At 34.8% G+C, this 14,682-nt stretch overlaps 2 protein-coding genes across 7 annotated transcripts in view; both read right to left on the reverse strand.

Annotated features, from left to right (window-relative positions):
- Positions 1-14,682, reverse strand: part of tuft1a (tuftelin 1a) — a 198,190-nt gene that overhangs the window by 131,386 nt on the left and 52,122 nt on the right. The window lies entirely within an intron of this gene.
- Positions 1-14,682, reverse strand: part of cgna (cingulin a) — a 70,622-nt gene that overhangs the window by 38,424 nt on the left and 17,516 nt on the right. For all 6 annotated transcript variants that reach the window (XR_012391711.1, XR_012391710.1, XM_073925468.1 and 3 more), the window contains 4 exons: positions 5,860-6,126; positions 2,540-3,194; positions 536-636; positions 374-443 (listed from right to left, as the gene is read on the reverse strand). Coding sequence is in view for 4 of the 6 variants with exons in the window: in XM_073925468.1 (XP_073781569.1) it covers positions 374-443; positions 536-636; positions 2,540-3,194; positions 5,860-6,125 (1,092 nt within the window). In the remaining 2 variants the exon portion in view is untranslated. The remainder of the gene's footprint in view (positions 1-373; positions 444-535; positions 637-2,539; positions 3,195-5,859; positions 6,127-14,682) is intronic.

The following is a 14,682-nucleotide window of genomic DNA, read 5'->3' on the forward strand; positions in this document are numbered from 1 at the left end:
CTGCATTATTGGTGGAGACTTGAGTCAATATGTAAAATAGAAAAAGGGAAAATTTAAACTTTTTCTTTTATTTTCTTAAGCATTTTGTTTGAACATACAATTTTCAAAATGCCCTACTTTTATTTGATTATTGCAAGAACATGAAAATCTAAAGTCATATGTGAGAAGCATTGTCAGGTGTTTGTTAACCATTATATATGTTTATTGTTCTTTGAATTGTTCTGTAGGCAGTTTTTTCTAAGCATAGCACAAACCGTACTGTACCGAAATTGTGACCCTAAAACTGTGACACATACCAAGCCGTGAGTAAATTGAACTGCTGCACCCCTAGTATCAAAGTGTTAATGTGTGTAAATGTAATTATAAAAAGTACCTTAAGTCCTTGAATTTTATTACAGATGACTCGAGCTTTGCGCTTAATGGCAACATCTCCCTCTGTACTCCTAAACAAAATAAATCAACATATTACAAAAATATATTACTATAGACATTCAGTCTTTAAATATTACTGTTATGCATCAGAATAAAAGTTTACCCCTGACGGAGAGCATCATAGATTATCTGCTGGATCTGGTCTTCAGGTGAGAACTCTGACCCTGAACTTTGACCCTGGTCCATCAAGAGGTCTGGAGTGACCTAAATAGAAATAACAACATATTAAATCAATAAACACAAGTCACAAGGAATAAAAGTTCAGTTGCTTCAAAACATCTCGGTAGCCTTTTTTAACAACTGATACGTCTGAGTAGTAACAAAAGTGTGCATTCTGTCATCTGAGACCATCAAGCTAAATCAAGCTAAATGACATTCAATGCCAGAGAGAACAGAGTATCGGGTTGATGAATTGCTTTACTGTATCCAACTCTGTTTACACTGTTCCGAATGCCTTTCGAGGCATCAGACATGCAATTTTCGCTTTATAAAGTTAGATCTTTTTTTTTTTTCTGCCTAAATTTGCATAAATTCCTGTCAGAGAAAAATATGCCAAACAAACGAGTGAAGAGATTTTTTTTTCAAAATACTGTCACCATTTATTTCAAATGCAGAAGATATACAGTGGGTGCCTAAACTGAAAGAGTTCACCTAAAACCTTCAAAAACAACATTTAAAAATGTATCCACATGAATAATGAGTTTAATGCAAGTCTTCTGAAGTAACATGATCACTTTATAAAATAAGAGATTCACCCAAAAGATAAAAATGTACTTACTATTTACTCTCCCTCAATTGGCATACTAAATCTCCTTTTCAGTTTAACAGAAACAAATATATTTCGAGTAATGTTAGAAACATGTAACCATTGACTCCCATAGTTGGAAAAAACAAATATTATGAAAGTCAATAATAACATATTTCCAAAATTTGAAACAACTTTTGTGTTCAACAGAAAAAAATTAACTCAAACAGGTTTGTGACAGGTGAAGGTTGAGGAAATGAATACAGAATTTTCAGTTTTGATTGAACTACATTTTTAAGGCTTTAAGAACATAATTAGGTCTCAACCATGTGAACTAGACATGTAACAAACCTCACTGGTTCTTGTGGATGCTCAAACGTTCCACATAAAACACAAAAATGAACCTCATTGGTTCTTAAGTGACTAAAAGGAAATTTTTTAAACATTGTTCTATGTAAATAAAAGTTTAAACTTACTCTGTTCATCAAACAAAATGGTTGTCTCTCACCATTAGGGTTGCACGATATTGGACAAATCTAACATTGCGATATTTAGTTTTTCTGCGATATATATTGCGAAATGATTACAACTTCACCAGATGCCATGAATAACTTTGTTTAGAAAGAAATCATTCATTTAGATTGACTAGGGTGATTTTGTAAGGGTGTGAATCAAGTATAAAAAATAATTAACAAATAGTAAGCAAAAATAATTAAAATAAAAAGTACACTAATTAATAATAAACAGCTAAAATAAGTATTCAGGTAAAAAAATTGAACAATTAAAGTCAGATGTGTAACAACACTGTATAGTCATCAAGGTATTAATATTTTAGTCAAATTATTCTTCATTAAGGTTTACTTTTTGCCCCCGAAATCTCTTGAAATGCCTTTAAAATGCATGCCAATGATGAACTTTCACTCTGTTATGGTTATATTTTGGTGGTGCTGATCAATAATTAACCCAACTGAACATTGCATATCCTGCGATGGGACCATTGCGGACACACACATTGCGATATCGATGCTGAAACAATATATTGTGCAGCCCTACTCCTCAGACAACTTTGAACTCCTCAGATAAACCTTTCATATGGATTTATTTTCCATCTTCAGTTTTTCAGACAACACTTTCAAGGGAGGGACAAAAACTACAAGATGTAGGAATAAAGTCAGCAAGCAAGCAAGTAATTAAAATTTATATTCTCAAGATAAATTCATTTTTTACAAATTTTTCAAACAGATTATTCGGATGGCCATGGCTAATAAACATTATAGAAGTAGTTGGAAATGGAGAAAGCTGTGATGTAATTCTATTAAATCAAAGAGATTTGCAGGCCAAAAGGGGAGGGAAAGCACTTACATGTCCATCAGATGAAACAGAGGGAGTGACTGCTGTAACTTTTGCAATAGAACCGGATCCACGACCCAGGCTGCTGTAAGCAGAAGCAGGTGACGAAGATGATGGTGAAGAGTATGTTTTAGGAATGAGAGATGGAGCAGGTAAAGGTGAAGTTGAAGTGGATCTGTCGTCTGCATTTGGAACAGGATAGCGCCCCCTGGTGGTGGTTGCAGAGTTATCCACCTGTGAAGAGCTCCCGTCGAACCTGTTGACAAGTCTTTGGACAGGGGTCTGACGGGTGGAGCTGGGGGCTGATTGGATCTGAGTGTGCTGGTTGTGCAGTGCTATTTCGATGGATTCGGATGAGGTGTGGTGACTGCCTCCACCTCTCCCTCTCCCCAAAGTGCCATTCAGCCCTGTCTGGTAGGAACCTCCCCACTGATTTCTCTCCATCCTTTCTCTGGGTCGCTCCCTTTCAGATCCCATACCAATACCTCCATCCAGGTTGCCATAGCTTCCAGAACGTCCATCTCCAAGTGGACGTCGGAGCTGATCTGTGAAGTCTTCAGGACTGTTTTCTCTGTCCAACAATGAGCCATGAGACTGAGCCCTACGGATAGGGATGTTGTCTCCAGATGAGAAATATGGCCCCTGGATTACACCATCCTCTCTCCTCCTAACACACAGAGAATACAAACAAATCAATTACACATTTTTACCAATTCGAATCGGGATACTTCATTTACTTACTGGGGACTTTCATTACCTTAAACCTTAATAACTTTAAATGGGCACTAAAGATTTGATGTACTTTATATAACTGCTGAGATATTAAGATGATAAGGTCAGGATTTGATGTATTATAAACAATATGGAAGCATGGGTCCATCATGCCCTGTCAACAGTTTATGCTGGAGCTGAAATGGTGTGGGGGAGATTTTCTTGGCACACTATGGGACTCTTAGTACAAACAGTGCTTTGTTTAAATGCCACAGCTAACCTAAATATTGTTGAGCACTGTTTGACCACAGCGTAACCATCTTGTGATAGCTATTTCCAGCAGGATAAACCATTATGTCACAAAGCTTCAAATCTCAAAGCTCAAACTAGGTCTAAGTAAACATGACAGTGAGTTCACTACAGTTTCTAGATCTCAATACAGTAGAGCTCCTCTGGGATTTGGTGGAAGAGGATATTTGAATCATGCATGTGTAGCCACCAAATATGCCGCAGCTACATGTTATCATGTCAGTAATGGAACTAAATCTTTGAGGAATGTATTCAGCTTCTTGTTGGATTAACGTCACAAGGAGTCATAAACATTCTCTAATCAAACATTTCGATAATCGTGAACATTTGACGTGTTAAATTTGCTAAAACTACTAACATTGTAAACATTCAACTACTTAGTGAAGGGTGACATATAAAATATATTCATAAAACCTAGATTCATATTAGTATTGTATGCACAAGTTTAGAGGTAAGCACAATACTGTACACCAAATCACAAATAATTGATCATTTTAATGTCTAAACATCAACAGTATATCATCAGTTTCTGATATACACTTTCCTACATTCAATTCAATTCACCTTTATTTGTATAGTGCTTTTTACAATGTAGACTGTGTCAAAGCAGCATCACATAAAAGATCATAGTAAATTGAAATAGTGTAAACTATGAATTTCCTGAAAAACCTTCATATCTGTATCTAAGAAATAGAAAAGAAATAGCACACTATTCGTTATCTAGGTATCTGAAGGGAAAACCCTGTGCATTTTCCCCCTTAAGACCCGCATGGTAGCCTTGTGGCAGTGCAGGGGGAGAGACAGTAAGAAAAGAGGAATAACAGCTGACAGAAAGTACTTCCAGGTAAGCACTGTGAACTACTTCAGTACATTTATTTTACTTTTAGATGTTTTGGCAATATGTTGTAATGTCACGTTGGTCAGCCATCCATGTTACACAGTTTAGGCTATATCCGAGGGGAAAGACAGGTTAGCTCAATGCTCTAAGGCTAACGTTAGCTATGGCATTATTTAATTTAGTTGTCCTTTTGCAGTGTAAAAATAATATGGTTGTTATTGTCGTTATTTTTTTCTCATAATGGGGCAACACACTCATACACTACGGACAATTTAGCCTACCCAATACACCTGTGCCGCATGTCTTTGGACTGTGGGGGAAACCGGAGCACCCGGAGGAAACCCACGCGAACACAGGGAGAACATGCAAACTCCATATAGAAACGCCAACTGACCCAGCCGAGGCTCGAACCAGCGACCTTCTTGCTGTAAGGCGACAGCACTACCTACTGCACCACTGTGTCGCCCGTACAGGTAAATTGAAGAAGCAAAATTTTGTCCATAGTGTACGTGTGTGAATTAGTGTGTATGGGTGTTTACCCAGTGATGGGTTGCAGCTGGAAGGGGTTGATTTTTGTGATCTCCTGATTGCAACAGAGCAATACTAGGAAATCTCTGTAAACTGAGATGGCATTTCATGCCGTTCAGTCTTATAATCTTAAAATGTGAGCAAAATCACCTGTCTGTCATCACTTTACACATTACCGTTAGAGAATCATTTAAATACTAGTTGAGTTAGGAACGATTTTCTGCTGACATCAGCTGCAGAGGTGATTGAATAGCGGAGACTCTCCGTGTTTGATTTCTTTTTGATACATACGATTATGCAGTCGAACTGTTGTATAAACGCAATATCACACTCGTAGCAGTACGATGAGGCTTTATATCGTCACTGGTGGGAGACTAAACATGCCTCCCACCAGTGCCGATATACAGCCACATCGCACTGCTACGAGTGTGACATTGCTCATATACAAAATTCCCGCAAAATATTGTTGGACAATATGTCGTCTTCATCGACACTAAAATGGCGGAAACTACCATTAAATCTAATGTTACAGGGCTATGTGAGCACACTTATTCTAAAATAATTATATTTTATGGACCTCCTGGTATTCTTTGACCACTCAAAGGACTTCTCATGGATAAACTGTTTGCTGCCATCGGTTTCCTCAAACGGTTTGAGTTATCTTATCGGGTACAGTATGCAGACATAAAACAATATATTACTTAGAGCAAATCTGAACTGTGTGATTGACAATGCAAACTGGATTACAGCAAAGTTGTATCATTTAGCAGACGCTTTTATTTATAAATTTTATCAATTTATTTACATTTAAACAGTAAATTAACAAAGTGAATGATAGAGCCAATCTTAAATAACCAATTCTTTTACTGCAAAATGTTTTAGGACAGCTCTTTTTTTAAGACCTGTTCAAATGACAGCATTATACTATTAAAACATTGGACAATACCTAGGCAGGCTGCTGTAGGCAGGTGGTTGGGTTCTCAACTGCACTCCATATGAATCTCCTTTCTCTCCCTCTTTCAGTACGACGTAGGGCTGTCCACCAATGCCCTGCACTCTCACTGCCACTCCATAGCGAGACGGCTGCTTTTTAGGTCCCTCTTTCCGGGGCTGCCCACTCACTCCCCCTCCGGTGTCTTGCAGGTCATTTATAAATCGAATCTGTACACCATAGTCCACAGGGGTTTTCCTACCGGAGACAGGAGCAGACATCCTAGAAAAAGAGAGACAAGCATCAAGAAAATGTCAAAGTATATTTTTCCAATGGCGTGTGGCTTGTGTGTTCAGTGACCTCAAACAGATGAAACACTCCTCTCAGGCTCCACAACTGTTTCCCTCAATTTCAGAGTTGCATTCAATAAAACCGGAGCAAACCAAAGCACTCTGAGATGAAATCGCAAGAAGAAACTGAAGTAAAAGTACAAAATGAAATGGTCTTTTTCCATCACAACCCTGCACATCCTTTGGTTCACACCGGCCCTGACAGAAGCACCATAGAGTCACTGCACAACCTGATCTCAAGTCACTTTGCCATCTGCGGACGCTCCTCTCTTCTTCCCTAAAAAAAGCACTTCAGCAAGGATACCACGGTGAATTCCCTTTTCTTATTGGTGGTTCTTGCCTCAGGATTGGGGGCAGTGTCCTACTTTACTTTTTTTGAGCGTATTATTTATGCATGTATAGAATGTAATGGGGGTTTCTATTGGTTAGTGTTCATTTCTAAAAAACTATTATTTGCCAATTCTGATGGTATTCTGATATATGCCACAGCCTCAAATATTAGAACTTCTGTTATTAAAATAAATCACAGTTATGATCATATTTAAATGACCAAAATCTAAATTTTATGCATTAAGGTATACTAGCTAGTAGGGCTGTGCGATTAATCAGAATCAAATTATAACGCAATTATAACGTTGCAATTAGCTAAATAAGAGCAATGAGAGCAAGAGGCAGTGATATGAAATATATTTGTATTATTCAATTTCCCCTGCCCAGCGCAAATGCATTACTGCCATGTGTGTGATAGTCTTACTAGCCAATTAAGTGAACAGACTTTTCTATAAATGTTATGTTTTAGGGTTTTTTCACCTTTAATTGGGATAAGATAGTGGAGGTTACAGACAGGAAAGTATTGGGAGCAGAAAGAGGGGAAGGGTTGACAAAGAACCTCAAGCAGACAATCAAACTCAGGTCGCCGTGAGCACCATGGTGTTATATGTCAGTGCACTTAAACTCTAGGCTATTGAAGCCGACAAGCAAGCACAATTTTATTCTGCCCAATCAGAATGGCGCAACCAAATTATGCGGACTGCCCAAAATTAAAAAAAAATAATTAAAAAAAAAAAAAAAAAAAAACTAGACTAATTAATACCAAAAAAAAGGACATCAGTAATATGGGAATATTTTGGTTTCAAAGTCACAGACACTGAACAAAAACAGGTCATTTGTAAAAGCTGTCAGACGTACAACAATCAGCACTTAAAAAAGCTACACAGGCACCATATGAGTCAGAGTTGTTTCAGCCATGTTAGTTTGCTGATTGTTCTGTATTTTTATAATTATTATTTTGTTTTTTGTTTTAAATAAACAAAATGATAATGTTTATAATAAGCTACACCATCTCCTCTAGTTCAACTTTACATAAAGGTATAGTCATTTTATTTGTTTACTGAGAAACTTAATGTTTTATTTATGAATATTTAAAAATAAATTTGAATAAACGTGCAAGTACGTTAATATCTTTTTAGTCATCTGTTTTTAACTAACACTCACTGCATTTTAGCAGTAAGAAGCTATGATACAGATTATTGAGATGAAGTCTGACCACAAAATTAAATCGCAAATCAAATAAAAAATGCAATATCTGTGAAAAAAATAAAATAAAATAAAATCACATATAGATATTTACCCTAAATCAAATAGCCCTAACTAGTTTATTGCTGCAACACTAAGACACAATGTATCTTATCAAAATGAAGAAATTAATAACTATCAGTCTGACTTATCTGATTATTTTTGGCTACATGAATGTCCTTAAAAATGAAAATGCTTGTTATATTGGAGTATGCAAGACATTTGCATAAAATATCTAATAACAGTAGACCAATGTGCATTCTGTTAAAGGGATAGTTCACCTTTTATTTGTTCCAAAGCTGTTTTACTTTCATTCTTGTGTTGAACAAAAGCTTGAAATCTGTAATCATTGGAAGTAAATGGTTACAAGTTTTCTTCAAAATATCTTATTTTGTGTTCAATAAATAAAAAAAGAATAAAGAAACTTATAAAAGTTTGAAACTACTTGAAGCAAATATAAAGTACACTTTTTTTTAGGGTAGACTTTGTCTTAACGTGTAACAACATCATCGTTTCAACTAAAAGAGGAATCTGCTTTTTTAACCAGCAACATGTCATTACATCCCCTGTCAATGGTGTCATGTCTGGCTTCCCATTTCATGTTAGTTTTACGTCCACAAAACACAATTGTTCATTCAGTAAAATTGCAGACATAGAAATTGCAGTATCTGCCAAGCCACTTATTGATAATTGTTTGCTGTGGGTTACGTCACCAAAACAAACTCAAAAAATTGAAGACAAATGGCCCCTGAAAATTAGAGACCAGAGAAACAAATTAATGTAACACTTTACAATACGGTTCATTAGTTATTGCATTTACTAATATGAACTAATCATAACCAACACTTGTACAGCATTTATTAATGATAATTGAACATTTACTAATGCATTATTAACATCCAAGTCCATGCTTGTTAACATTAGTTAATGCAACGAGTTAACATGAACTAACAAACAACTCTATTTTCATTAACTAACGTTTATTAACATGAATAAATACTGTAGTAAATGTATAGTTCAATGTTTGTTCATGTTAGTAAATGCATTACTTAACATTAACTAATGAACCTTATTGTAAAGTGTGACCCAAATGAAAAATCAATATTCACATTTCCAAGGAGAGAGATCGTGACTCAATTTAACAAGAGAGGGACACCTGAATGGTCCTGAATGTGTCACATTAGACAAGTGACAACTATTTGAATGTTTTTGTATGATACATCTAATATAGTGCATAGTTTTGATCTCTTCTGATTCTGACAAATTTCCATTGGTTGTGGTGATGAATACAGCAACTGCCATGATTCTCCACTGAAAGTACACACACCTTGGTGATTAAATAAGAAACCTCTTACAGGTAAATTTACATACTGTACTCTGTCAAAATCTGTCAGACTTCAGTTTCATTCAAACCACATTTAATTGTAAAAATTGGACGTTACACTTTAGAAATAAGTTGTGTGTTCAGAGGAGAAACTACACTACCTGACAAGTCTTGGTCTAAGTTTTATAAACAACAAACAATAACTTGAATGATCAGATATGACTGAAATCACTTTATAATAAAGCCATCTGGAATGGCAAAGAAAGCGTTCTTGCAGGACTCCCAGAGTTCATGTCAATGTCTTCTCCATTTTACCCTACACATGCTCAATAATGTTCTATCTGGTGACTGTTCTGGCCAATCCTGGAGCATTTTGACCTTCTTTGCTTTCAATAACTTTGATGTGGAGGCTGAAGTATGAGAAGCAACATACTGAATGTAACCCCAAACCATGATTTTCCCTTCACCAAACTTGACTGATATCTGTGAGAATTTTGGGTCTATGCAGGTTCCAATAGGTCTTCTGCAGTATTTGTGATGATTAGGATGAAAGTAAAACAGATGATTCATCAGAAGGTTCCTTCTCCCACTTTTCCAAATGATCAACTAAGTTAAGTTATTATTTGTTGCTCTTACAACTGCAATTGACGACAAGACTTTTGTCAGGTAGTGTAGTTATTAAAAGGTTACGAGAACATGTCCGCTTGTGGATCCATCAGTATAAATCAACAACAATAAAGTAAATGAGGTTGATTCCATTTGATCTTCAACAACCTTGTAGACAATGCTGCTCTGTCTTGAAAAGTCTCTAGCCTGCTATTCTCTGAAGGAGAAACTGAATGGGATTTTTTTTTACTAGAACTCTACTACTGTTGTGCTCTACTGAGATACAGGCAGACGGTCCAGTGTGGCGGCATTGAATTACACACACTCACACTACTCCATGCTGCCTGTTACCTCTGACTCCTGGCACATAAGACCCAATGGCCTCCATTATTCATTAACCTGAACAACCACACACACAGACACACACACAGACACACACAGACACACACAGACACACACAGACACAAACACACACACTATTGACTTCATAAACTAATTCCACATTTTTTTAGATTTACTAACAAAAGATCGAACATGCTACTTTTTTAACAAAAGCCAGGCCTTAATGTGACGTAATGGAGAAGACACTGAAGGTGTGGCTGCTGTGATAGAATGAAAGTATCGTATAAGGAAAATATTTAAGGGTGTGACAGGAACAAAGTGCATTCCTAGACATTGGTACGTCACTTTATAATTACTCACTCTTTTTCTTTCACTCTCAAACTCTTTACCTTCTTCCATACCAAAACTACAGTGCTGCAATACACTGATTAAACAGTCTGCAAACACATTCAGTCAGATCACTGCTCCTCCTACAATCATGTGTGGAAACTGATTTTGGTTTTAGTTTAGATTTTGATTAACAGTTGAAGTGTTTATTAAAAGCTTAAATTATTTATTACTTTTATATTTTCTGTTGTCATTTTAAAATATAGGTAAAGTTAAAAAAATGTTGTGTTTATACCATTATTATTATTATTTCAAAAAGTGTGTGTGTGTGTGTGTGTGTGTGTGTGTGTGTGTGTGTGTGTGTGTGTGTGTGTGTGTGTGTGTGTGTATTTATATATATATATAAAAAAAAAATAACTAATTAAAATTAATGAAAAAGAACAACTTTTTACCAACTCAAAACAAAAAATAAAAAATGTTGATGTTTATTTTATTTAAATAAACAAAATGTAAGTTTTTTAATCAATTATAAATAATTATTTTATAATTATTTAACTATTATAAGCTGTGTGCAAGAAAGACAGAGACAAATGGATAAAGATAAAATTTATTAAAACACATGGTAACTCATCAAGATCATTCCACTTTCTTAACTACCATATAAAAATAAAAATAAAATTAATTTAATTCAATAGTTTTGGCTTTGTTGTTATTTTATCCTTGTAATCCTTATCCATTTGTCCAGTAAACTATGTTATCTGAAATGTCCAGGTTTTAATAACAACAACAACAACAAAAAACATATAATAATAATAATAATAATAATAATAATAATAATAATAATAATAATAATATAATTTTTATATAGCGCTAGGGCTAGGCGATTTAGCCTACAGTAAATCAAAATCTCAATTAACTACATATTTGAACTCTATTACGATTAATGAATAATTATTTTTATCTGTTTATTTTATTTATTTATTACTCATAGATCACTGACAAGTTATTTACAGTAAATATGCTAACATATTGCAAGTGGGAGATGTTTGAATGAAGGGTGCATTTTTGATTTTAGAATAATTGAAGGAAACATACATTCTACGATCTATGATTATTTACTGAACATCAATGTTGAACAACTTAAATTGAAACACACATTGCCTAAACTGAACAGTCACCTTTTTATATAAAAAAGTAAAAATAAATAAGTTGCTCTTTTGGAAACAAAATAAACGATTGTTTATGTTTTTCATAATAAATGTAGAAAATAGGCAGGCTTTCTTTTAAATAAAATCACTCTTGTATATCCGGTAAAAAATATTTTAAACATCTTTCGACACAGAAGTATAAATCCGCCTTAACAGAGCGGGATCCTGCGACTCCGCATGGGAAGTCAGGGTTCAATGCTAAGGATTTTTTGTAATGGCCCAATTGGGCTAGTGGTTCAGATTTTTTACTTGCCCTGCCAATATTTTCACTGGCCCTACCCAAAAAAAAAAAAAAAAGTTAATAGCTATTTCTTAGCCACATATTTTTAATTAATGTGTGAAATAAAATGAATCTAGAATTTGATAATGATAATAAATGTATAATGAGCAAAATCCAAAATGTTATGCAGACAAAAATAACAGTATGGAAAATGTCCAGGTATTTTTTTGCAAAACCAAAAGGTGGCTGACCTGCCAAACTGATGGCAAGCTGTGCTAAACATCACTTCAGTTTTGCTCGTCGTGTTGTAACTGCGTAAATGTCTGCTTCCAAGATGTTAAACAGACATTTTCTTTTAGCCTCATAATTTGATGTTACTGTACTGTCGCTGTACAAAGCAATATGGTGTTTACAGCATCACAAAGTAGATAGCATTTAAAGGCTTGAAAGCACAAATTGTTTATTGGCTTTTTTTTTTTGCATGCGACTGAGAAATAGTTGCAGGCAAATTAAACTTCCGAAATTAAACTTATCGGGCTAGTAGTAATTAGGGTTGCTCGATTTTGTGAAAAATCATAATCACAATTATTTTTGTCATAATTGTAATCACGATTATTCAAAACAATTATCAGTTTAAGTCAGAATTATTCGCACTTCTGTGATTTTTTTTATAAATATTTCCCAAACGATGTTTAACAGAGCAAAGTATTTTAATAGTATTTGCTCTAATATTTTTTCTTTTTGAGAAAGTGTTATTTGTTTTATTTTGGCTAGAATAAAAGCAGTTTTAAATATTTTAAAACCTATTTTAAGGTCAATAATATTAGCCCCTTTAGGAATATATTTTTGATTGTCTGCAGAAGAAACTGTTATACAATAACTTGCCTAATTACCCTAATTAAGCTTTTGAATCGCACTTTGAATCTGAATGCTTGTATTTTGAAAAATATCTAGTAAAATATTGTGCTGCCATTATAACAAAGATAAAAATGAAAAAAAAAAAAATAATTCTTTCCATTAAATAGAAATTGGGGAGGAAAAGGATTGCTAATATTCAGGAGGGCTAATAATTCTGACTTCAACTGCATATATACAGTTATTTTCCACTCTGCAAAGGAAAGAGAAATAAATACAACAGAATAAAATTATGAAACAAACTGTGCTTTAAGCATCTTCACTTTAAGAAAAAATGAACCAATTTGACCATTAAAGCGCTCACATTAAGATGACTTTAGATGTGTGCGCTGAGCTCGTCTCAGTGTGTGAATGAGACTGAATGCTGACTAGACTAAAAGCGTCTTTCGCGCTTTTAAGAGCAACATATGTGTACAACTGGAAAGGGGGCGGAATATGATGCAATAATCGTTTATCTCGATTACTGGTTTTTCATAATCATTAGAAGCCGAAATCGAAATCGGATTTTCGATTAATTGCACAGCCCTAATAGCGATCCTGTCTACTGTTGGCCCCATCAGGCAGTCTTTATTGTTGAGCCCTGGAAGTAGGAAAAAGAGAAACTAATAAAAAAAAATTTGCCTGAAAAATTTTGATCGATTATATGTTCTGAATGTCGATTTCAATTATTTTTCGATTAATCACCCAGTCCTATTTAGCGGCTTTAAAAGTAGCATCTCATAGCTCTTTACAGATAAAAAAATGTCCACCAGTAAAAGATACAAAGCTGAATGCAAACACAATGTAATAATAAAAATAAATTAATTAATAATAATAGTAATAGATCAAAATCTTATAAAAGTCTATCCTAAAACAAAATCTATCCTAAAAAGTAAGTTTTAAGAGATTATTTAAAAAGTCTTAGGGATTCTGCATTGCTAAAGAGACAGGTGAACAGAATGCCCGGCCTCCCACTGATTTTAGCCACATTGAGCAGTTAAACAACCAGCATCAGATGAGCATAATGTATGTCTAGGAGTGTATGAGATTAAAAGCTCAGATAGATATTGTGGTGCTAGACCATCAGTGGTGTAAAGTAGCAAATTACAAATACTCTAATTACTGTTATCGAGTAGTTTTTTCTCAGAAACTGTAATTTACCAAGTAGTTTTAAAAATGTGTACTTTTACTTTCCTTTGAGTACATTTTAGTGCTGTATGGGTACTTTTACTCTACTACTTTTCTTCAACCTGCAGTCACTACTTTATTTTTTTCTCATCTATGGGGATTAGTTAGTCCAATTTTTGGCCATTTTTAATTGCAGCAAACTGTTTGGAAGCATTAAAAGTGTCTAAGAAGTTGTCCAAAATCTTTTACAAGCCTTGACCCAAAGTCTGTTTAGATGCATGTCACTAATAAGAAGATGACAGATGTTTACTGCATGATGACCGAAATGGCCTTAAACACCCAGCAGGCACAAAACGTCAACATGAAGTCAGATTGACGTTGTACCCCAATGTCGTGGGGACGTTGGATTTTGTTTGGAAATGAAAATCGGGTTGACATCAGAACTAAACGTCAGACCGACATCAATGTCTGACATCCAACCAAAAATCAACCACATAGTCACGTCTAAGGATGTTACAGCTTGAAGTTGTGTGGACATTACCACTATGATGTCTATCGGATATTGGATTTTGGTTGCCATACCTGATGAATAAATGTCAGTACTTGACATCAATAGGACGTTGGATTAGGATGTTGGTCAATTTCTAACAACCTAAAATCAAACAAAATTCATTATCATTTGATGTTGTTATTGGACCTTACGTGTCCTTAGATGCTGACTTTACATTGATTTTGGTCACCTGACAACCTAAATCTAACCAAATATTAACGTCTTATGACAATGTGTGCCTGCTAGGCAATAACTAAATGCATTACAGAATGTTACGATTACACACATCCACAAATTACATGCAACTGCATCAA

This window comes from Danio rerio, chromosome 16 (genome assembly GCF_049306965.1).
Source record: "Danio rerio strain Tuebingen ecotype United States chromosome 16, GRCz12tu, whole genome shotgun sequence".
NCBI classification, from domain to species: domain Eukaryota; kingdom Metazoa; phylum Chordata; class Actinopteri; order Cypriniformes; family Danionidae; genus Danio; species Danio rerio.